Source organism: Hypomesus transpacificus, chromosome 23, assembly GCF_021917145.1.
Source record: "Hypomesus transpacificus isolate Combined female chromosome 23, fHypTra1, whole genome shotgun sequence".
Taxonomy (NCBI): Eukaryota; Metazoa; Chordata; class Actinopteri; order Osmeriformes; family Osmeridae; genus Hypomesus; species Hypomesus transpacificus.
In genome coordinates, this window is record NC_061082.1 from 8803958 (window position 1) to 8828791 (window position 24834).

General features: G+C 41.5%; 1 protein-coding gene across 1 annotated transcript in view; it reads right to left on the minus strand.

The window, feature by feature from the left end:
* Window positions 1-752: 752 nt before the first annotated feature.
* Window positions 753-24834, minus strand: part of asic4a (acid-sensing (proton-gated) ion channel family member 4a) — a 129387-nt gene continuing 105305 nt past the window's right edge. The window contains exons 2-10 of the mRNA XM_047047819.1: window positions 13770-13914; window positions 13039-13166; window positions 10385-10538; window positions 9569-9622; window positions 6976-7129; window positions 5196-5287; window positions 4670-4749; window positions 3955-4056; window positions 753-3474 (exon numbers count right to left, since the gene is read on the minus strand). Coding sequence (XP_046903775.1) covers window positions 3352-3474; window positions 3955-4056; window positions 4670-4749; window positions 5196-5287; window positions 6976-7129; window positions 9569-9622; window positions 10385-10538; window positions 13039-13166; window positions 13770-13914 — 1032 coding nt within the window. The 3' untranslated portion in view covers window positions 753-3351. The remainder of the gene's footprint in view (window positions 3475-3954; window positions 4057-4669; window positions 4750-5195; window positions 5288-6975; window positions 7130-9568; window positions 9623-10384; window positions 10539-13038; window positions 13167-13769; window positions 13915-24834) is intronic.

Consider the following 24834-nt stretch of genomic DNA (forward strand, 5'->3'; position numbering starts at 1 on the left):
CAACCCTCTGGACTGGCTGGACAATAGTTAAGAAAGGCAAAATGTCCCTAATTCTTATGAGTTTCTTCTAAATATTATACTAGTCAATTCTAACAAGATTTGGTTGAGAGCAGTACCGTTGGTGAATGCCTTTAACAGAGTCAGAGGTATTTTGGACTTGAGAGGGAAATTGCCTTGAGTAATTATAGTATTTTAAGGACCTAAACACACCTCCCTGAGGTATGCTGTAAAACCACCTAACTATACGGCAGTGGGTTGTAAATGGTATGTAATTTTTTTGTGCTCCATTTTGCACACAATCCAGGACTTTCTCCACTCACAAGGGCACAATGTCAGCACAAGAAGTCATCAGAAAAAAGAAAAGCTCAGAGGACTGACATTTAATGTCTTAAAAATGTATCCCTCAACATTGAATGTATTATAATAGTTAGTGCTGTTGGCTACTTTGGGTCAGTTCGTCAGTCAGTGTAAACCATTGACAACTGACTAGTTTTTAGGAATTCTTTCTCTCATTCAATCTAGTTTTTCAATGTATCCCAATGACTGAATGTACTCGAATGTGAATCTAAGTGTTGTATGAACAGCAATTTCTGATATGAGTGCACAACATAAATCCTCATATCCTTCGATCTGCTGAAATCCATGTTAAAGGACATGAAGGAGATTGTCTGGAGATTAAAACTCTACACAGGAGATAATATAGGAGGCATTTAATTTTACTAATCTAAACTTCAATATTTATTGTACTTACCATTACATTTATAAAATGTGTTCTAACAGAGGAAACTCACAATTTCAGACTTCTGTACAAAATACCAAAACACATAGGCGTTCCTTAGTAACTGAATGAACTATCCAATTTCCACATGTCATACAGCTGTTTCTTTGAATTTCGTGGATTCATTCCTGGTTTGAAAAATGTCAGCAGTCAGGAGGTCATCCCTTGCTGTCTTTATGTGGAACATTCATTGGAAATGAGACAAATTAGCAATACACAAATAGACCTCATAGACTGATTAACGTACATGTTGTGAATATACAGTATGCTAACAGGATCACAGAAGATTTAAAAATTGATTTGAACTGGTATAATTTGGTGGAACGAAAGAGAAAAAAGGAGGAGAATCAGATTCAGACTGATTGAAAGATATTTTGAAATATGTGTCGGTTACAGCTTGTTAAGAGGGGAAATCCCAGTCTAGTCAGCAGCTTCACCACTTTGTCACATAGTGCTGTGTGCACATGTACATGCTACAAAGTACAACGTTTCCTTAACGATTATTATGAGGAGAATCATCCTTATCCATTCTAGATATTTTATCTTCAGACAACTGTCAAAGCATTACATTGACACAGGGCTTTCACAGTTGCACAGCACTGCCTATGAATGTGTCAGAAGATAGTATTATTGATGACAGAAGGGAAGATTGCTATGCACAACCAGTGCAGCTTGCCATCAGGGACTGTGATTGGGAACCTTTGAAAATGTCATAGTGACACATGATTGTGAATATTAAATAGTGATGTAAGGTTTAGATTGCTGACATGGAGGGGAGGTCCTCTCAAAGGCTAATGGATGTAGAATTTCATTTGTGAACTTGGTGGTCTAACAAATCTATATTCAGACTGCGGACCCAGTTCATCTGCAAGGTCGTTATCAACCAAAGAAATGGGATGAAACACAAAAATATTCAGAGAAAATTAGGTTCAAAAGTTTGATTATTACGTAACTGTATGCTACTACTACTACTACTACTACTGTGAGGCATCATCAGTTAATCACTTTGTGGACTTCCCTCCACATGGTCTAGGTCCTGGACCCCCACTGTGGATTGTCAGAAAAAGAGCCGTCAAAGTGATGGGTCTTTCAACAAAGCTCAGCATCTCTCTTCGGAGAGTTGACAGCTGTTTGGCTCCTGGCTCAGAAACCGCCATCACAACCTCAGCAAGAACAGGGGGCATAAATATTAATTATAGAAGTCACTTAACTTCCTCACTTTCAGTTTGGAAAGGACTCTCTTTTGGGCTTTGTCTTATAAGAAAGCACGTCTTTTTACAAGGACACTGTCCAGTGTGCTCACCAATGTGTGCTAGAGTGCACACTCACAAAATCATGTACCTATCTCTGATCTGTCACCTTTCCTTACTTAGTTTTTCCTTTCTGTGCCTGCTTACGATCACAGTGGGCTGAACAGTATTCTACCTAGGATGGTTTGTATTGAACTGTGAAAGACTTGAAGAATGCTTAAGTAATGTCATTACATTTTTGAGGGGCATATTTCAAGTAGCATTCTGTTACTTGCTTTAGCTTGGGTCCAAAGAAAAAATCGAAATAGTTTTTTTATAGTATCAGCATCTTTTTTTGTTTCATTTGGGGTTTTGAGTCGATCCAGGTGAATAAAAATAAAACTAAAAAAACACTTAATATGCATTATGCCTATACATATTGGTCAGAGAAAAAGTCTGCTTCTTCCTCATTAATTCATTGACAAGTAGTTGTCAGTGTTTTATATCCTACAACCATCTCTTCCAAAAAAAAAAATATATACCAAATAAGAATCACAGAGGGTTATACGTATATATATATATACATACATACATATTAGCTCAACAAAGTCATCAATTGTTAAAAACAGTACTTTCTCTCTGCTGTGAGAGGTATGTACAGACATAATGTCCCTACCCCCTTCACAACACTTCTGTCCCTGTTAGGATATAGTAGCTAATCGTGATATTGGTCATTTGAAACATGGTCTTTCAGGTTACAGGACATTTCCTCTGTTTAAAGCACCTAATGCATTGGTCAGATGGTGAAATGGTGTTGTGTATTACTCTGGTCTCTCATCTTGTACACAGTATAGAGGGGTCCTTATCGTATTTCCTTAATACATACATAATTACAATGATAGAAATGTTCTTTATGGGATAGTGTGTTAAGAGAGAGAGACAGAGAAATCATTTGAGGGCGGTGTGGGTGGGAAACAATTACGAGAAGTGATCAATGAAATTATTCATATAAACCAGTTTAAGATAACATGCAGTCCTCTTATTTTTCCCATGTGGTGACCTCATACCAAAACGATCAGCCTAGAATTCACAGTCGCTGGCTCAGAGCGTGAGGGGTGAAAAATAGGTGCGGTCCTCCTACTGAACTGCAATATTGGTGCCTATTCTGTGCCTACATACGAATAGTCTGTAAGCAGCACAGGCTGAGTGTTCGACTTTGGCTGTAGCTTTCACTGGTGACAGCAAAAAGGGGTCAAACTGGGATCAGAAGGGTCTGCTATTGTGAACCGTCGTAGCACAGAAGGCACCCCATCTTTTGTTGTCATCAGAGTCAGACGGTCTGTTTTAGCAGGCAAAATCTTCAAACACCCCATGGCGACCATGGTGGGCGTGGTGGTTCGGTAGGATGGTGTTGGCGTAGGCCCCTTCCGGATGATTCCTTGTCAATGATGACATGTCGCTGGATTCCTGTTGGCCCAAAAATGTATATAATAATTTGTTTTGCAGGCATTTTTCATCCAAAGCAACATATAAATAGATAACGGATTATAAAGGACTTCAAGTGCAAAGATCTACCAGTACTTCAGTGGTTAGAGCCAAGGAACGATCTGGATTTCTACCAGGCAAGTGCAACAATGCAATGACATTTACAGTATAGCAAGACGAACAATCAGACAGTCTATACTTGGCTCAATAAACCTAAACCTGGTGTGCTTTATAGCTAAAGACTGCTCTGTAATCCTGTTCAATAACAGAAACTGTGATCTGGCCCACTACAGATTTTCAAATCTTGGGATCAAATAAGTGCAGTATTATTGCTATGAGTATGTTGACAAACCCTCTGAAATCTCAACCAACTAATTTCCCTTCATCTTTATCTCTTGGCATAGATAACAACATACATGTATTGCACACTCTGACCTGTGTTCTACCTGCTATCAGCCTCACCTTGGGCTTCTCCAGGCCCACCGTTGCCATGGCGCTGGTCTGCTGCTGGTTGCTGTCTTCCTTCCGAGGCCTCAGTAGACGCTGCAGCCTGTGCTTTATTACCTGGGGTAACATGAAATGCCAGTCATGTTAATGCAATATGTGTGCACGGTGAATGTGTAAGAGTGTGTGTGTGAATGCAGGTGAACGTGTGTGTGTGGAAGGGAGCAGGGTGACAGAGAACAAGTTAGAGGCTGACTCCATCATAACAGAAGCTAACGTGTCTGCAGAGTTCCGGGGAGGATTTCCATATAATTTGCCTAGTACACGCAAGCCGTGCCCCTCAAACTTTACAGGTTTGTATCACACTTTAAGGTGGAGATGGAAGACCTGAGATGGAAAGAAGCTGAACCGTAAGAGACTCAAATTGCCACTCATAGTGATGCTTACAGGGAGTTCACAATGTAAAAACAAAATGCTGAAACACTTGTTACTAGGATCAAAAGAATTAATTGAATTGCTTGACGTATTTCCACATAGTTAAATAATTCCTACAGATGAATGGGCTCCGGTGGTAGAAAATGCAAGTGGAAATATTTGGTTTAAATTGGGTGGTTCATGTTCATTCCAATGGTTCATTCCAGTCTAAATGTGTTACCTATAAAATAGTTTTTTTTGTACAGCATTTTATATTTGGGCCTTTATGTTTGGGACACATAGTAGAATAACAGTGCACCTCATATATGTAGTCCAATATTTCTATGATGGTCAGGATACTGGCTCCGATGAACAAGCCCATCTGGCCACCAATATCACCTGTAAATAAGTCACAATGTCAGGACCCTTTCATGCAGAAGGGGGTCAACATCCTCCCACTCGGTTCATTCAAAGCTCATAAACCATTGTCTAGACAATTTTCATTGTTTATTGTGTTAAAAAACAAAAGATCGGTTTGAACTGATATGAGTCCATTGTAAAAATAGAAAGGAGGAGGAGAAAGGTGTGCAGCTTCAGACAATCCAAAGACAGTTAAATGTTTCATGTGTTAACTGTTTTAATTGTTGTGGCCCTGCACGTTTCAACAAATAAATACATTATGTTATCTGGTCATTATCTGGAAATTTCGCTCAGACCAAAAGAACCTGTCGCATACACAGCTTTCCAATTATTAAACCTTATCTCCAACAACATGAAACACAAATTATTACTCTCAAATAAGGAGAGAATTTAAAAGAGTAAATGGCCATGGGAAAAAAACTCACCCAGCAAACCAGCCACGTCGTAGGCTTTCTTTTGTTCAATCGTTTCATAGTTGAGAGCTTCAAAGAAAATATCCAAAACAAGGAAGTTGTCTCTGGAAACATTTTGAAAAGTAAGAAAGAAGGTTCATAAAAGACAGAAGAATGTATTGGTCTGCGTCTTAACCATAGACTGTAAAAACAATGGACGGTACTACAGCTCTGAAAACTGAAGCCCAAAAATCTAAATCGCTCCCAAATCTAAACGTACGTCCAAAAAAAATTCTCCCAAAGATGGTTTCTGTCATTTTAGGTCACGCTGATGTCTGTTCAGGTGCTAATTTTTCTGATCAGTTTGTTTTTAGTTAAAAAGGGGTTATTGTGTGCTTGTAAAATTTCGACCGATCCGGGGATCTCAGCTAGGATTGAGGCCTGCCTCGCAGACATCTCCGCCTAGATGACCAAGCACCACCTCCATCCGAACCTCGCCAAAACAGAACTTCTCATCATCCTGGCCAAACCCTCAATTCCCACGACCTTTCAATCACCCTGGGATCTGCGACGGTGACCCCTTCATCCTCTACCAGAAACCTTGGGGTTACCATGGATGACGAGCTCTCCCTCACGGCCCAAATTGCTGCGGTCTTCCGGTCGTGTAGATTCACCCTCTACAACATCCGGAAGATCAGGAGATACCTGTCTGAGGAATCCACCCAGCTGCTTATCCAAGCACTTGTCCTCTCAAGTTGGACTACTGCAACTCGCTGCTCACCGGTCTCCGAGCATGCGCATCCCTGTCGCTCCTACGTTACCCCGCTCCTCATCTCCCTCCACTGGCTACCCATCACGGCCCGCTTCAGATTCAAGACCCTGGTACTGACCGTCCGAGCAGTGAACGGGACGGCACCCGACTACATCAAGTCTCTCCTGCAGCCTTACACCCCCACCCGCCACCTACAGTCTTCTTCAGACAACCGCCTGGTGGTCCCACCGCTCAAGACCGCCTGGTCCCAACACAAGCTCTTCTCCTGCCTAGCCCCCCAGTGGTGGAATCAACTCCCCACCTCAATCAGAGACACAGACTGTCTCTCCATCTTCAAGAGAAGGCTCAAGACGCACTTGTTCCGGGAGTACAACGGTACTTAGGAATGGTTTGCTGAACCCAATGCTAGTTTCAAGGATCACAATGACTCTTACTCAGAGACTTGTTGCTCTTGTTAGCATGGACGGATTAAGAAACCATGGGCCCCTGGGCCTGGATCTCTTGGAAGTTGCTTTGGATAAAAGCGTTTGCCAAATGATTAAATGTAAATGTTGTAATTGGTCAGACGAGTGTATGGGTGGGACCTTGATACCGCGGCTCCACCACCCAATCACTATTGTGCAGACTCTGGCTCCAAATGACATCACCAGCGCAAGATGGCAGCACCCCTATCCGGGATATTTTGGCTTCATTTTCGTACAGTGGGAGGAAGTGGAGACGCGTTGTCCATTCTTTTTACAGTCAATGGACATACGACTGATTCACTTACATGCCTGGATACCATCATAGAGAACAACTAATGATTACAGTTTCTCCCCTATACCACAAAGCACATATTGTAAAATGTCATTTAAATGTCTGCCATAAATAACCAGAGTAGCACTTTCATGTTAAATTAAATTAATTAAAACAAATCAAGTTAAGTTACATTGTCAGATTACAGGGTGTTTTCGTGTTAGCGGCACATACATGGGAACAGTGGTTCCTGAGGCAGTCATCTCCCCTCAGCTTCACAGAGCTGCCGGGCAGACAACATCCTACCTAATGTAGTCCTGGGACTTGTCGTACTTCCTGGAGAGGTAACGAGCGGATCCCTTGCTGGGGATCTTGACCATGGACAGTTCCTTGCCGTAGCGGGTCAGGTTACAGGGAGTCTCACAGAAGCAGGTGTCTCCTGTGCTCTTCTGGAGCAATGCTGGAATACAAGTGCCCAACAGAGAGCCAGGTCTGGGTCAATGAGCCTGGTTGAATGGACCAGTGTAGCGTCAGGGTTATGGGGTTAGATTAGTTTCATAATTCAAACAAACAAACGCAACACGATTCAAACAAACTTAACACGATCCAAACAAACGTAACACGATTCATATAAACATAACACGATTCAAACAAACAAACGTAACACGATTCAAACAAACGTAACACGATTCACAAATGTATTTCGTGATTCACGAATGTAACGCGATTCACAAATAAATGACCCTATTACATTCGTTTGCAACCTGACAAACACAAGTTACAAATCCCTGCATTTGTTGCTGTGAATCCCTGCATTCGTTGCTGTGAATCCCTGCATTCGTTGGTGTGGATTTTTGGAACTTTCCTGACGCGCTTAGATTCACAAATGCATTTTTTCTAAAAGATATCCTCTGCAGCCTATCAGATCGTCTCTTCCAATTTTAGCCAATCACATTAACGTGTCTATGTGGACTTCAACAACCTGCCATAATGACGGACATCGTCTCCTTCAGATCACGAGCAATGTCGTCTGGTAGCATGTAGGTGAAATATTGCTTGTTAATCTTATTAAACCGATGATCATACGTGATTGAATATTGCTGAGAATGGCAGGATTCATGTTTAGTCATTTTCCGTGTTTCCTAGGCTAACGCAGAGCCCGTCTACCCATATTAGACATTCTCCGGTGATTGGCTAAAATTGGAAGAGACGATCTGATAGGCTGCAGAGGATATCTTTTAGAAAAAATGCATTTGTGAATCTAAGCGCGTCAGGAAAGTTCCAAAATCCACACCAACGAATGCAGGGATTCACACCAACGAATGCAGGGATTTGTAACTTGTGTTTGTCAGGTTGCAAACAAATGTAATAGGGTCATTTATTTGTGAATCGCGTTACATTTGTGAATCACGAAATACATTTGTGAATTGTGTTATGTTTGTTTGAATCGTGTTACGTTTGTTTGTTTGAATCGTGTTATGTTTGTATGAATCGTGTTACGTTTGTTTGGATCGTGTTAAGTTTGTTTGAATCGTGTTGGGTTTGTTTGTTAGAATTATGAAACAAATCTAACTCCATACAGGGTAAGGTACAAGAACTATATACTCAGGTGATTACAAAACAGCTGAACAATGTGAGGTCCCTGTTTTCCTTGGTGCTGGTCCCACATCTGTACTGCAGGTGTTTGGTTATGATTGTATCCCTCAATAGGCTTTGTGTATATTTCTTACTCAGACAGATAGTACAGTTAAACATTTGAGTAGTTTTAACCGTTTAAGGTTAATGTTCCTCACCATACTTCATGGGAAATTACAATCACTTTTCTGTACCTGACATGCATAAATGTTACAGACTGTCAATACAGCACATGCATAAAAATATTCAGGAATTCAGGAATGCCAAATACATTAAAACAGACCACAATAGATTACTTCAAATCGTCCCTCTTTTCAATACAACCCAGAACAAATAGAAAACTGATAACAGCAATTTAAATGCGGTGAGTTGTGTTTTATAAGTCTTATAATGAGGTTATATGTATGCAGGACCAGCATAGCATCTATTTTCGGACAGAAGGATGAAAGAATTTACCTATATAATATAAATATATAAATTATCTTTTAAGTTATTACCTTTCACAAGGAGTGAATGTATTCATATTATTTGAGTAGAGGAGTGCGGCAGATATAAATATAGACCATTCATGTAAGATATAACTCACATTTAGCTCACCCACCCATTAAATGGGGTCGGATTCCATTGAAGAGAGAGATAATTACGTTTCTGGCTTATTTGGCTTGGAGATCATAATTGTACTGATACATCTCCCATCACCTAATAAACCCTATCTTTTTTACTGCCGTCATAATGTCTTTGAAACACGCCACCTCCACATACTGATAACGACTGTGGGTGAGTGAGGGAAAGGAAACGAATAGAGGGACAGAGACAGAGAGAAGGGAGGGGAGATACAATAAGGGGGAGGAAGGGAAGAATGGGAGAGGGAGTTGGCTGAGAGAGGTAGAGAAAAGTCAGGGAGAGAGGAGAGAAGGTGAGGGAGAGAAAGGAGGCAGAGAGGAGGATGGGGATAGAAGGGATGACAGAAATGGAGGTGAGGCAGGAGCTGTAGGATTCAGGCCAGTGACAGAACAGCAATGTCCGGAGAAGACAAAAGAGACTGCAGTGAGTGGCCCTGGCATTTGTGTCAAATTAACCTTCAGTAAAACATCAATAAGGACGCTATTACATTACAAAAATCTCTTCCTGCAATCTCCAATTCAAAACATCGAACCCCCAAATGACTTAATTATGTAACAAAATAACATGCACACACACAGAAAACGTTACTGATCACAGGGCATCTGCAACAATGAGCGGAACATAAACAAACATGTCTTACCTAGCGCTTTGTCAACACACTTTATTTTACTGGGAGTGCAGATATCGGCGTTTCCTGCAGAGGAAAAACTGAAAATGAGTCAGATCAATCACATCCATAATGATAGCCTCCCTGCATCTCTGATGACACAGAGACGTCCCATTGAGAACAGCACTAATTTCCTCTGATCATTTGTCTCCTGATGAAAGTCAGGGGTTGGAGGGCGTAGAGAGGTGGGGGGAGATGAGTGTCTTCTACACCACCTCGGCCATGTTGGATGTCTAGTCCTGATTGCACAGCAGTGCGAAATGCAACAGCCCCACCCCAAAGGCACATTTAGAAAGCTTTTAAAATCCAATCAGGGTTCACCTCCTTACCCAACCAACACTGAGAGGGAGCTCCCAATGACAAGAACTCATCAGAAACGCAATTAATTGTGGGAAATATGGGAACATTTTTGTCAGTTGCTCAAGGAGCCCTCAGAGTTAATGTTTTGGGAGCATTCTTCTTTTCAATTTGCATTAGGAGAGGTGAATTTGCGAATATTATATCCAGGGTTCAGAGGAACAGAGGTTCCATTACGATGATGTGTGTGTACTTTTTGATTGTGTGTGTGTGTGTGTGCAAAGCTGTGTCTACAGCCTTTCAGCTGGATCACAATAAGGGAGGCGAAGGAGTCAACATTCAATCCACTTATGTACCAGAACAAACAACACTTTAAGACGTATGTTTCTTTATGCTATTTAGAGGTAGAACAATGAAGAGAGAGAGAAATAAGTGAGACAGAAAAAGAGAGGCAGAGAGAGAGAAAGAGAGACAGAAAAAAAACCTCCATACCAGGCATGTGCACCATCCTGCAGTTGCACTCGCGGACCACCTCGCTAGTCTCACAAAGCAGGCGACAGGCACTGATGCTGTATGTGTCGTAGCCCTGGATCACCTGCTCACTGGTGGAACGGCAATTTCCCCAGGGCTGGGGCAGGTAGGTCAACTGAGCACAGAGACATTGATTAGAGCCTTGGGTTAGGGCCCGATGCAGGGGCACTGAGGACAGGGGGATGGCTGGTGTGGTGAGGATGATAGGGGGTGGAGGGGTGAGGAGGGGAGGTTGGAGAGGTAAAGAGGAGAGGGGGTGGAGGGGTGAAGAGAGGAAGGGTTGCAGAGGTGAGGAGGGGGGCTGAAGAAATTAGATGGGAAAAAAGGTGAAAAGGTAAAAAGGGGATGGAGGTGAAGAGGACAGGAGGGGAGGGACTGGAGGGGTGATGAGGGGAAGGATGTGGAAAAGTGATGAGGGGATGGAGGTGAAGGGGTGAGGAGGGGGAAAGGGTGGAGAGGAGGGATGTACAAAGGTGAAGAGGGGAGTGTAGTTGGGTTATCAGAGGGTGGGAGTTAGATAAGAAGAGGGCTGGAGGTGAGGCAAATAGAGGGGATGGCTAGGCATGAGTTACAGTTGCGCCCCCATATATTTTTCATAGGGGTGGCCAGATGGGGCAAGCGAAAATCTTGGGGTGGCACACCAAAATCAAAACACATAACAATGATTTAGAAAAGCGTCTGCCTCAAAAACGCCTAGACAAAAAGCGCATATGGTATTTAACAGGGCTGTACTGACGTACCATAGCAAACAATGGAGTTTTAAGTGCAATGTTTAAAGGGGTCATTCAGTAAGTTTCCATGATGTTATCAATTCGAATTTAGCTTTATTCAGACAATGCTATTTTTGGGGGCAACTGCTATTATTAAGGGGATTCAGGTGGCTGAGCGGGTAGAGCATCGGGCTAGTAATCTGAAGGTTGCCAGTTCGATTCCCGGTGGGTATACATGATGTTGTGTCCTTGGGCAAGGCACTTCACCCTACTTGCCTCGGGGAGAATGTCCCTATACTTACTGTAAGTCGCTCTGGATAAGAGCGTCTGCTTAATGACTAAATGTAAATGTAATGTATTATCCTGATATATTTTATTAGCAGTAAATAAAGCGAATCATTGGCCGAAAGCATGTCATATCCCAGTATGATACGTGGCGCTGTTTTTATTACAACTAGTGGTGATACAGCCATTTCCGCCTGACCTCTTCACCACTCAGATATAGTGCAAAAAAACGTTACACTTTATTACGTTTCTAACTAGCTTTCATCCTAAATTGAATTCCTTGCAAGTTAGGGGGAAGGTCTACACGTTTCTCAAAGACAAAGGGCCAGCTAGCAAGTGTCAGCCATGTCAGTAAAGTAAGGGTTACCAAGTGGGACCCAGGTTAGCCTTAAGTTTTATGATTGTACCTTGTTTTCATCATCGGGGGGAGGGCGGCGGGATCTCAAGTATGCGCAAAGATACAGAGTCCAGTTCATAGCCCAATTCAACGTTTACAAGCAAGCGATGTCCGAATTATCAACCGACTCATCTCGGGGTGTCAATTGGATCGTAGTCGGACCGCACTTATTTGAACAAAGATGTTTACAAGAAAGGAATAATTGTATTTCAGTACAAGAAAGGGATAATTGTATTTCAGTCCAGTAATTCGAATACATGTAACCACGGTGATTGACTGGGTTTTTGGGGTATTTCACACTGTTCCTTACGGTCTCTGAATAGGGTATGTAACATTGGTTGGGCTGAAAATGGCCTGGGTGGTGTTCTATGCCCCCTGATGCATCCTGTAAAATAGCCCTAGAATTAAACGCTGGGTTTTCTCCTTTTATCGTATGCTAATGAATATATAGATGAGCTGCGCGCTGATTGGTTGGTTTACAACGAGCGAAGCTGCGGAGCAAAGACTCAACACGGCCAACAGCACTCACTGAAACATTGGAGGTGGAGACTTGAAATAAAAACGTAAAAATAAATCTATTGTGTCTACACAAAACTGTTTTCAACAGGTTGACTAGATATCATTTGAAATTACAACGTTAGTTGTTTCCATTTCTGTTTTCGAAGCAAAGAGGATCGACTTCGATGGGTAACGTTAGCACTACAGCTTAGCAAACATGAAAGAAACTATCGTTATTCAACTCAGCTTCAGTTAGCTCTTAGCCTGGCTGCCAGTCCAACTTAGCCCCGCCCACAAAAACATTTGGTTGGGAAGTTGGGTCTGGGGAAGCTCGGTTGGGGAAAAACTATGTCCTAACAGGAGCTGTTCGGACCAATGAAATTGTCAGGGCGGGCTTTATACGATGATGGACATATGATCAACAGTTACGTAATCAACCATGTCACCAAAGAGCGCTTGGGCTGAATTAGTTTTCAACATACAACACATTACGTTGTTCTGATTGGTTGTAGGTCTATCCAATTGAGCGAAGAGGCATTTGTTTTACGAGTTTGGTTGAAACACTGACAATATGCGACTCGCCCCCCTTGACGGCGCTACTGATGAGTTAAAGGGAGGGGAGGGCTAGGGGAGAAGTAAAGAGAGAGGAAGGGCTGGGTGAGGTGAAAGAAGGCTGGGGTTGATTAGAAGGGAAGGGATTGTTGAGGAGAAGGGTGGTTACCTACCCTCTGCTCCTGACATGAAACAAAGGTCTGGAACCCTGGGGAGACTCCAAAGCCCAACTGGTGGATGTAGGGAGGCTCATCCTGACTGTGGATTTGTACTCGGATCCCAGCCTCCAGCGAAGTCTCGTCTGAGAGCAACACACAGAGGGATCAGAGGAGGGGGGGGGGGAGGCGGGGTGAGAGAGTGAGAGATCAGAGGAAGATAGAGGAAGACCCAGAGAGATAGAGTAAGAGAGAGAGAGAAAGCGTAAAGGAGGGAAAGATAGAGGGAGAGAGTGGAAGAAAGAGTAAGGGAGGGAAATATAGAAGGAGAGAGAGGAAGAAAGAGAGAGAGAGAAGGGGAGATAGCAGGAATGAGATAGAGGGGATGAGAGATGGACAGAGCATGGAGGGCAGTCAGACATCCTCTCCAGATGGATGCTTATTGTAATTTCTGTTTCAGTCATTTTCTATTAAGCTGGCTTTGACCATCACATCTGACAAAACCATGCTTCCTTTAAATCAAAATTCTGATATGTTTTTCACAGACAGACAGAGAGAGAGAGAGAGAGAGAGAGAGAGAGAGAGAGAGAGAGAGAGAGAGAGAAAAAAAGAGATAGAGATAGAGAGAAGGGGGGGGAGCATGCATGTTGTTGACTGATTGAAGACATCTTCCATTCCACAGGACATTTTCTTCAATACAGGTTTAAGTGTGATCTACCGATTTATTTATGTATCCATATGTGTCGTACTTGTTTCTCTCCAGATGGGTAGATACTCATCTTGTTGTATATCCAGCATGATCTCCAGCCCGTTCCCCATTCCGCCCTGCTTGGTTTTCTTAGACGTTGTTTTGTTCCCATTGAAAGTGTAGCATTTTCCATATCTGGTGTATACCTTGAGGAGAAACGATTCTCTATCAGAGATGTCACAATAAACATGATCGCATCCATCACATTGCTGATGCACAGGGATATGAACCAGAGGGTAAGTAAGTCAGTAAATAAGTAAGATTTTATTTATATAGCACATTTCATACAAGAATTGCAGCTCAAGGTGCTTTACATAAAATCAACAAAAACAATAATACAAGTGATAAAAGTAATAGATCTAAAACATATAACAAATCCGTCTTAGATCCGAGCTGCCACTTGCAGTTTCCACACATATAACAACCCAGACAAGCCGCACTCTATCTGCGGTCTCTCGAATCAGTCTTAGATCCGAGCTGCACTTGCAGTTTCCATACATATACCAAACCAGACTAGCCGCACTCTATCTGCGGTCTCTTGAATCCGTCTTAGATCTGAGCTGCCACTTGCAGTTTCCATACATATACCAAACCAGACTAGCCGCACTCTATCTGCGGTCTCTTGAATCTGTCTTAAATCCGAGCTGCTTAGTGCAGTTTCCAAAACATATAACACAACAAAACACACTCTCAACAAACCACAAGTCGCAGTCTTTGCGGTCTCTCGATACAGTCTTTGTGGTTTCCCAATAAAATAAAATAAAAAACAAAAATCAAGTAAAATAATAATAAAAACTACAACAAACAAACAAAATGAACACGCTATAATAATAATACAAATAAAAGAAGAATATAACTCAACAAAATACAATCTGCAGTCTTTGCGGGAATCTCGCGGTATCTCAAGCCACAGTCTTGTGGTTTCCCAATATAAATAAAATGTAACTCAACAAAATAAATAAAATGTAACACATAAGCAATAGTGCAACCCAAAAGACAAGCCGCAATCTTTGCGGGAATCCAAAGCAAATCAATAAAACGATAATATAACTATTAAAAGTTGTACAACCCTTCTGAGATAAAATTAGTTAAATGCTTTGGTAAAAAGGTAGGTTTTATGCTGTCTTTTAAAAATGTCTGCGTGTTTGCTTCCCTAATATTTATGGGTAATTTGTTCCATAGTTTTGGGGCGTAATTGACAAAGGCTGCATCACCAATCTTCTTATGACTGCTTCTGGTGACCTCTAATAGGCTTGCATTTGATGATCACAGTGTTCTAGCTGTTGTGTAGTTTATAAGAGAGTTAGCCATATAGCTAGGTCCTTGTCCATGTAGAGCTTTGTATGTGAGGAAAAGGACCTTAGAGTCAATTCTGAAGGTAACAGGGAGCCAGTGTAAAGTAGCTAGGACAGGACTAATGTGTTCTCTCCTTTTAGTTTTGGTTAATAATCTAGCTGCAGAATTTTGAATGAGCTGTAGTCTTTCAGTGGTTTTCTTGGGAACACCAGCGAAAAGTGCAAGACCAGCGATAAGTCCGTTACAGTAGTCCAGCCGGCTGGATATAAAAGTAGGAATTAACTTCTCTGAATCATTTTGGTTTATGAATGGTTGTACCTTCGCTATATTCCTCAGGTGAAAGAAAGCAGTTTTGGTCACTTTATTAATGTGAGAGTTGAAATTCAAGTCTGAGTCCAGGATTACACCGAAACTTGTCACCTCTGGTTTAAGCCAGGGGGCTCCAAGATTATCAGTAGTATAAACAAGATGTCATGTCTATTTGAGTAGTAGTATAAACCAGATGGTGTCTATTTGAATTTGGGACTACCTCGTTGTTTTGATCAGTGACCTATGCTCTTTTGTAAAGCTCTCTCTTGGAAGTTGCTTTGGATAAAAGCTTCTGCTAAATGCATAAATGTAAATTTAGTAAGCATCTCTCTTTTGGATTTCGGGCCACATACTGTAGTAGGACTTCAGTTTTGTCTGCATTTAATTTAAGAAAGTTATCATTCATCCATATGTTTATTGCCGACAGGCAGCTGGTAATGGAATTGATGGCCGTTGCATCGTTGGGTTCAGTGGATATATATAGTTGTGTGTCATGCGCATAGATATGGAAATTCATGTTGTTCTCTGATTATGTCGCCGAGTGGTAACATATAAAGATAAAAAAGTAATGGACCTAGGCAGCTTCCTTGAGCAACCCCGTAGCAGTTCTCACATTTCTTGGATCTAGGGTCTCCTAAACTAACATAAAACTTCCTTCCTGTGATATATGATTTCATCCAGTTCAGTAGACTATCCGTGACCCCAATAAGCTTTTCCACTCTATTGATTAGGATGTCGTGATCAATGGTATCAAATGCTGCTCTGAGATCTAACAGGATAAGGATAGAGACTTTATTTGCATCAGAGTTTAGTCTGCGGTCGCTAATTATTTTGGTGAGAGCAGTTTCAGTACTGTGATATTTCCTGAAACCTGACTGCGAGACTTCCAAGATGTTATTTTCTTCAAGAAAATAATTTAATTGGACTAATACTATCTTTTCCAGTACTTTACTAATAAATGGAAGGTTTGATATAGGTCTGTAATTTGCAAGTATACTGTTATCTAGGGCTGCAACTAACGTTTATTTTAGTAATCGATTAATATGTCAATTCTTTTTTCGAATAATTGAATAATCGGAGAAAAAAACTAAAAAGCATACATTTCCAACCTTTTATTCAAAAACTGAACTGGCAGTGCAAATTCACAGTGTATAAAATCTTCAGAATGTGCACAAACGGGCACACCATTTTGAAAAAGTTCAAATGAGCGTGGATTAAATGCCATTTTCAGAGATGAACAATTTATTTGAGTTTGAATCATTTTTTGAAATTGATAACGTGATGTAACAAGACGTGTTAATAATGTAATAAATAAAAGCTCGAGAAGTGTGTCTAAAATATACTTTATTGAACATTTGCCTTTGAAAGGGGCATATTCATAGAACCATATAGGCTACAAGACGTTACCATCAGATGTAAGTGGGGGTGAAACATAGTCACTGAGGACCTTCATTGTCCCACAAAAGAAGTCTGGCACGATCAAAAAAAGAATAATGGGTGTGTTTAACAAAAGCTTCTGAAGGCAAGACTAATATTATTTAAATATATGTCATCTCCTATTGTGGTTAACAGTTACAGTATTAATCTTCGTCTTTGCTCCAGATAGACATGTCAACAATCTATGCTCGCGCTTAACATATTATATTTGCCATCATGTCATGAACGTTTTTACGAAAAATCCAATCAGTTTTAAAATAACGGGAATAAACTATATTAACAACATTTCATGTATGTGTGAAAACGATGTGCTGAACTTGCCACAACAAGGCAGGCAACTTAAGCCATTTCTCCCTATGCTCATTCAATATAAGTCTATGGCTCATTCAGCTCAATGTAAATCGGCTATCGGCCAATGTGAACTTTGGTGCTCGTGCCGTTAGTATCCGCGAGAACATTTGCACTTTTATTGACGTAAGCAAATAAATGGGGTACTAGTTTACCCATTTCGGATTGGTCTCAAACTTAGCAAAAATCGGGAAAAATTATTCAATGAAAAAGCTAGTAGTATGAGCCAGGTTCGAGAATCGAACAAAAATTCTTGGGGGAGATAGTTTTGTAAATGTTGACTGGAGTTAATAGAATAAAAACGACCGGAAGAGTCGGAAACCTAACCGTAATGCAATACCACCTACATCCACCGGGGCAGTTGCTTCAAGCCGAGGGGCGAGGGTTGGGGGCTTGGTTGTACTCCGTTCAGTTGTTTACACCGAGTGCCTCCAATATGGCCGCGCATCCGGTACCACCCAGAACGTGACGTTGGTGAAAACCTTCTATAGCCCACACTTTTCTTACAGCAACGCATGCTGCGCCTTTGCCAATGTTTTCTGCATTGCCTATACATCGTAGGCTATATATACTGTATAAATATTTACCTGACGCAAAAAAAACTCAAGGCTATGCATGGAATCTGAAGCACAGTAAAAGTTTCAAGTAGCTTATTGACAATAAATGTATTGTCAATTTCTTCACGTCAAGACATAAGCAGGAATCGATATGACGTTTCCCACTCTCCCACAGTGAAACATAAAAAGCACAGGCAAACAGATAAGACAATACATTTCTTAAAACATAGCGTTACATATTCACATACAGCAGCATAAGCTCATAAAGCATAAAGCTTGCTGCGGCGTGTGATATTTGCAATGTACGGCCCGAGAAGGTCTTGCAAATAAATGAGTCCTTGTCGGCTGAATCGATATCGCTCAAACAAGAACTCATCCGTGTGAAATAAAGGATCTTGGCGATCGCGAAAAACTCATATTGGTATGGAAAGCTAATCGAACTAGAATATACAGTGCCCTCCAAAAGTATTGGAACAGTGAGGCCAATTCCTTTATTTTTGCTGTACACTGAAAACATTTGGGCTTGACATCAAATAATGAACGTGAGACCAGAGATCAAAATTTCAGCTTTTATTTCCAGGTATTTACATCAAGATCTGATGCACAACTAAGAAAATAGCACCTTTTGTTTAAATCCACCCATTTGTCATGTGAACAAAAGTATTGGAACAGATATACTTAAAATATATTTCAGTGAATAAGACTTAATATTTAGTTGCAAATCCTTTGCTTTCAATAACTGCAGCAAGTCTGTGACCCATTGACGTCACCAAACTTTTGCATTCTTCCTTTGTGATGCTTTCCCAGGCTTTCACTGCAGCCTCTTTCAATTGTTGTTTGTTTTGTGGTGTTCCTCCCTTCAGTCTCCTCTTAAGCAGATAAAAAGCATGCTCTATAGGGTTTAAGTCTGGAGATTGACTTGGCCAGTCTAATACCTTCCATTTCTTGTCCCTGATGAACTCCTTTGTTGTTTTGGCAGTGTGTTTTGGGTCGTTATCTTGCTGCATGATGAAGGCTTTGCCAATCAGTTTGGTTGCATCTTTCCTTAAATTGCCAGACAAAATGTTTCTGTAGACTTCCAAGTTCATTTTGCTGCTGCCATCATGTGTTACATCATCAATGAAGATTAATGAGCCCGTCCCAGAAGAAGCCATGCAAGCCCAAGCCATGCCATTACCTCCACCGTGTTTCACAGATGAGCTTGTGTGTTTGGGATCATGAGCAGTTCCTTTCCTTCTCCAAACTTTAGCCTTTCCATCACCTTGGTAAAAGTTAATCTTTGTCTCATCAGTCCATAAAACTTTGTCCCAGAATTTTTGAGGTTCATCTCTGTACTTTTTGGCAAATTCCAGCCTGGCCTTGCTATTCTTCTTGCTAATGAGTGGTCTGCATCTTCTGGTGTAGCCCTTGTACTTTTGTTCATGACGTGTTCTGCGATCAGTAGATAGTGATACCTTCACTCCAGCACTCTGGAGGTTGTTGCTGATCTCACCAACAGGTTTTAGGGTCTTTCTTTACAGCTCTCACAATGTTTCTGTCATCAATGTTTTCACATCTGAATACAGTCTGTATAGGCAAAACCTATCCTACCCAATCTGAACCTGAGCATAGACATTCAGTGGTATTTATTGATAATGTATGTAATAGGGCACACCTGGGCAACAAAACACACCTGTCAGTCACATGTTCCAATACTTTTGCTCACATGACAAATGGATGGGTTCGAACAAAAGGTGATATTTTCTAAGTTGTGCATCAGATCCAGATGTAAATACCTGGAAATAAAAGCTGAAACGTTGATCTCTGGTCTCACATTAATCGTTTGATGTCAAGCCCAAATGTTTTCAGTGTACAGCAAAAATAAAGGAATTGGCCTCACTGTTCCAACACTTTTGGAGGGCACTGTATCTCCTTGGTCAGCTGGGTCTCTCAAAAAGGGAGCTGCCAATTATTTTCCGGCGGTGTGGCAAGCTTATCTAGCTACACTTACGTTAGCCTGCTCAGGAGCAGGTTAGTGCTAATTGATATGTTATAGGCCTATGGTGATTTATCGAAAGTTGCTTCCACAAACCAAAAAGAGGGGCGTTTTTTATCTTAGCCTGAAAATTAGCTCGCTAAACCGCTTAGCGAGCTACGACGAATACCCCCCTGGTGATTGGATGTTTTGCACATATTAAATCATCAAAATGCATAACCACTTTACCTGATGTCCCACATTACCTGGGGACTGTTCCATAAAGGCCGCTCAAATAAATTGGACTAAAGTCCCAAAACAGACTTGAATTAGCTTAACAAGTCAAGCGGGGCTAAAGCGGTTCCATAAAGGCCAATTTCAGCTCACGCACTCCTACTAATTCAAGTCAGATTTAAGTAGTCAAGCTAATTGCGCGAGAGGTAGCCTAAAACATGGATCATACAATCCAACACGGCAAAAGAAATCCACACGGCCACGTGACTTCTTGCAAAAGAACGTTCTCTTTAAAGGGGCGTTTTACTGGGTTTTTGGGGTATTTCACACTGTTCTTTAAGGTCTCCGAATAGGGTATGTAACGTTGGTTGGGTTGAAAATAGCCCGGGTGCTGTTCTATGCCCCCTGATAGATCCTCTGAAATGTTCCCAGGAAAAAAACACTAGCTTTTCTCCTTTTATGGTATGCTCATTAATATTTAGATAATCTGCTTGCTGATTGGTTGGTTTTCAACGAGTGAAGCCGGGGAGCAAAAACGCAACACGGCCAACAGCAGAACTCACTGAAACACCGAAGGTGGAGACTTGAAATGAAAACGTGCAAATAAATCTATTGTGTCTACACAACACTGTTTTCAACAGATTGACTACATATCATTTGAAATGATAACATTACTTGTTTCCACTTCTGTTGTTGAAGCAAACTGGATTGACTTAGGTGGGTAGAACGTTAGGTTACAGTTTAGCAACCAAACCATATAGTGATTCTACTCGGCTTCAGTTGGCTAGCTCTAGAAATCTTGCTGAAAAATAACATGACAAAGATCTGGACAAACATGCATCGTAAATTGCAGATTTACATTACACAGGTTATTTATTTGAATGAAACACAGTCAGGAACATGAATCAACGTTAGCCCCATTGCCAATAAACTAGGCTAAATTATCACACATTCTACCTATGCTCTTGCGTTAGCAAGCTAAACTTGTTTACATGCCTACAGTTACTAGCAATACTAACGTATCCTGTATCTAGCACCTTCCTTGCTCCAGTTCTTTCAAATAGATTATCTAGACAGGCGTTAGCAATAGGCCAGACTGCTCTTCGTTTTCTGGCTATTTCTTCGGAAGCTTCCCTTCTAATGCCGACTAGAGCCAGTCTAGCTAGAGTCATTTGATGTGTGTAGAAACGTATTTAGCATTCTTCCTGGTATGCTATATACAGGAAACGTTAGCATTGCTAATAACTGTTAGCACATCATCATACTGTCCTTATAGCTTGCGGTTGCAATGAGCATACGGTTGGAACAGCACCTCTTTCCAGGTTCAGCTTCCTAGCAAATCCTACTTGAAATTGTCCAAGGTTGTCAAAACTGTCTTGGGTGAAATGTTTAGAGCAAATGAATGATTGAGTGTCGAACTTCGCCGGGATCTTCTCATAGACAACAGCAGCCATGCCTGTTGAATGTTTGGCTCCTTGGGAAGACTGTAAGTGTTAGCCTTCCCTGTACAGCCTGGAACACGGCATTTACGACCGTGGTCCATAATCAATATCCTTGTTATAATTCAAAACGTTCTTCTTTGTAATTCCTTATAAGTAGCCTACACAGAGCAGCGCGCAGCTAAACTAGTATCGGAGATAGACGCTACCTCTGGCTGGTCTAGATGTAAATTCTGGGGCGTGACAAAGATACAGACCAGAGCCAATAAGAGGGCGATCACCGGTCCTACGTAGGACCGGTGGCTTTGTTGAAAAGCTAGCGTTTTACAGCCAAATGTTTTCTTTTTGAGATTTGAATAGGAAAGAGGTGTCAATAGACTTTGATATTCACGGTATGTTCAGTTTACCCTCCGAACTGTCGTTTTTCAACAATGACAAGGTAAAATCGGTTTTGCAGTCAATCGCCCCTTTAATAGACGTTTGGTTTTCTAGGTTGAACATATAAAACACAGGTCGCATTTCGACACTGATGTGAAATTGAAGGCAGTGTGAATTTCGTGGCATTTCGTTTGAATATAAAGTTGACAGTAAGCTTTGGTAAGTATGCATTATGGAAGATTTCGGTTATCAAAATAACTAAGCTTTCTTTGCCTGGCGAGAACAACGACGGAGCTGTTCATGTTAACAGTTTATTTCATCTGATACAATGCGTTGGAAATCATACTCATATCACTGCGCCACTGAGCACTTTTCATAGAAATGAATGGGGACGCCATCTTGGAAGACAAAAGTAGCTTACTCTAGTTATATTAACTCTGTGGAGGAACCCCACAAAACAAACAACTGAAAGAGGCTGCAGTGAAAGCCTGGGAAAGCATCACAAAGGAAGAATGGAAGCCAAAACAAAGTGCTAACCCTATTTTTTGGAGCAGGTTCATGTAATAGTCTAATAGCTAATGTAATGTTGCACATATTTTCGTCCCATTTCCCCTAAAGAAATAAAGTTAGGCTACTTAAAGACACCTTACACTCAAAGTATGTTCTAAATTGCAGTAACCCATTTAATCCCAAATTTTTTCCAGACATAAAAATATCAAAATCATGTGTCATTAGTAACCCTTTGAAACAATTAATCATTATTTTTGTTTTTTTTCAAGGAAAAGTAGGTGTAAAAGTATGTTTCATGGTCGGTCACAATTGTGACCGATGGGATAGTGTGTTGTATATTGATGTAACATATTCCTCCTCGAATGTTTGGCTCCTTGGGAAGACTGTGAGTGTTAGCCTTCCCTGTACAGCCTGGACCACAGCATTTAGGACTGTGGGCCATTTTCAATATCCTTGTTATAATTACATTACATTTACATTTACATTACATTTATGCATTTAGCAGACGCTTTTATCCAAAGCGACTTCCAAGAGAGCTTTACAAAAGAGCATAGGTCACTGATCATAACAACGAGGTAGTCCCAAACATTGCAAGCAGCCAAAACATGAAGCATACATTGTGAAAAAACTAAACAAGTGCCAAAAGGGAAGACCTATAAGAGCATGCAGTTATACAAGTTTACAAATTAAAACAACATGAACCACAAAAAGTGCAGGACTGTACCTGTGAAGAACAATCAATAGTAAAATATTGCAGAGTACAAGACTTAACTTCGTTATAACTAACCTACAAGAGCAACAAGCCACTCAATAAGAGTCATTGTGATCCTGGAGGAAACTAACAACAGGTCTAGCCAAGCATTCCTAAGTGCCGTTGTACTCCCGGAACAAGTGCGTCTTGAGCCTTTTCTTGAAGGTGGGGAGACAGTCGGTGTCCCTGATGGAGGTGGGGAGCTGGTTCCACCATTGGGGGGCCAGGCAGGAGAAGAGCTTGTGTTGGGACCTGGCAGTCTTGAGCGGTGGGACCACCAGGCGGTTGTCTGAGGAAGACCGTAGGTGACGGGTGGGGGTGTAAGGTTGCAGGAGAGACTTGATGTAGTCGGGTGCAGTCCCGTTCACCGCTCGGAAGGTCAGTACCAGGGTGTTGAATCTGATACGGGCGTAATTCAAAACGTTCTTCTTTGTAATTCCTTATAAGTAGCCTACACAGAGCAGCGCGCAGCTAAACTAGTACCGGAGATATTCGCTACCTCGGGCTGGTCTGGATGTAAATTTTGGGGCGTGACAAAGATACAGACCAGATCCAAAAAGGGCGGTCCCCCATCCTACGTCACACCGGTGGCTTTGTTGAAAAGCTAGCGTTTTACAGCCAAATTTTTTCTTTCTGAGATTTGCATAGGAAAGAGGTGTCAATGGACTTTGATATTCACTGTATGTTCATTTTACCCACCGAACTGTCGTTATTCAACTATGACAAGTTAAATCGGTTTTGCATACAATCGCCCCTTTAAGCTTTGTACTATGTCAGCTCCCTCATCCACGGCTTCATCAAAATGAAACGACATGCCATGATTGATGTGAACGAAAGGCAATGTAGTTCGAGGTCCTTTTTTAGATCTTTACTTCGTTGATAAAAAAACAGACACCCTCTAAACACGTGTACATTTACTTTATTGACATTGTTTTAAATAAATAGCCTACTATTAATCAATACATTACCCAGTAGCCTAACTTTATAACATGGTTGTTGTGTCGGGAAAATGGAGGATATAGATGTAGCTTATGGATTTAGGTTAGTTTTGCAATTGTAGACCACTGTTAACAACTAGGCCTATATAGCCATAATAATTATACTCTGATAATTTAGATTGAGATAGGCCTATGCATGATGTCTAAACATTTGAAATCAATAATTAGGCTATATCCCCATACGTTTAACGTGGCGTGTATCAAATCATTGTTCATCATCGTTTATCGCAGACGACTTCTCCTCCTTCTTTGAGAAAAAAGTCGCCGACATTAGCAGACGGTTCCCTAAACCCACCTTTCCTACCCTCTCACCCTCCACGACTGACCCAACTAAATGTCTAAACTCTTTCTCTCCTCTTTCCGATGCAGAGATCTCTGACCTCATTCTCTCTCATCGCCCCACCTCCTGTCCCCTTGATCCTATCCCCTCCCCTCTCTTTCAAACCATCTCCCCCACCATCATAACTTTTCTTCTCCATGTCCTAAACTCCTCCCTTACCTCCGGCACCTTTCCCTCTGCCTTCAAACAGGCCAAAGTTACCCCTCTACTCAAAAAACCCTCCCTTAACCCTTCCGTCCTCCAGAACTACAGACTGGTATCACTGCTACCCTTCTTCTCAAAAACAATTGAAGGTGCTGTATCTAACCAACTGTCTAACTTTCTCTCTCAGAACAACCTGCTTGACCCCAACCAATCGGGCTTTAAGACTGGCCACTCCACAGAGACTGCCCTTCTTTCAGTCACCACTGCCCTCCAGTCTGCCAGAGCGGCTTCTAGGTCATCCGCCATCATTCTGCTGGACCTTTCTGCAGCGTTTGACCCGGTTAACCACCAGATCCTGCTCTCCAGACTTT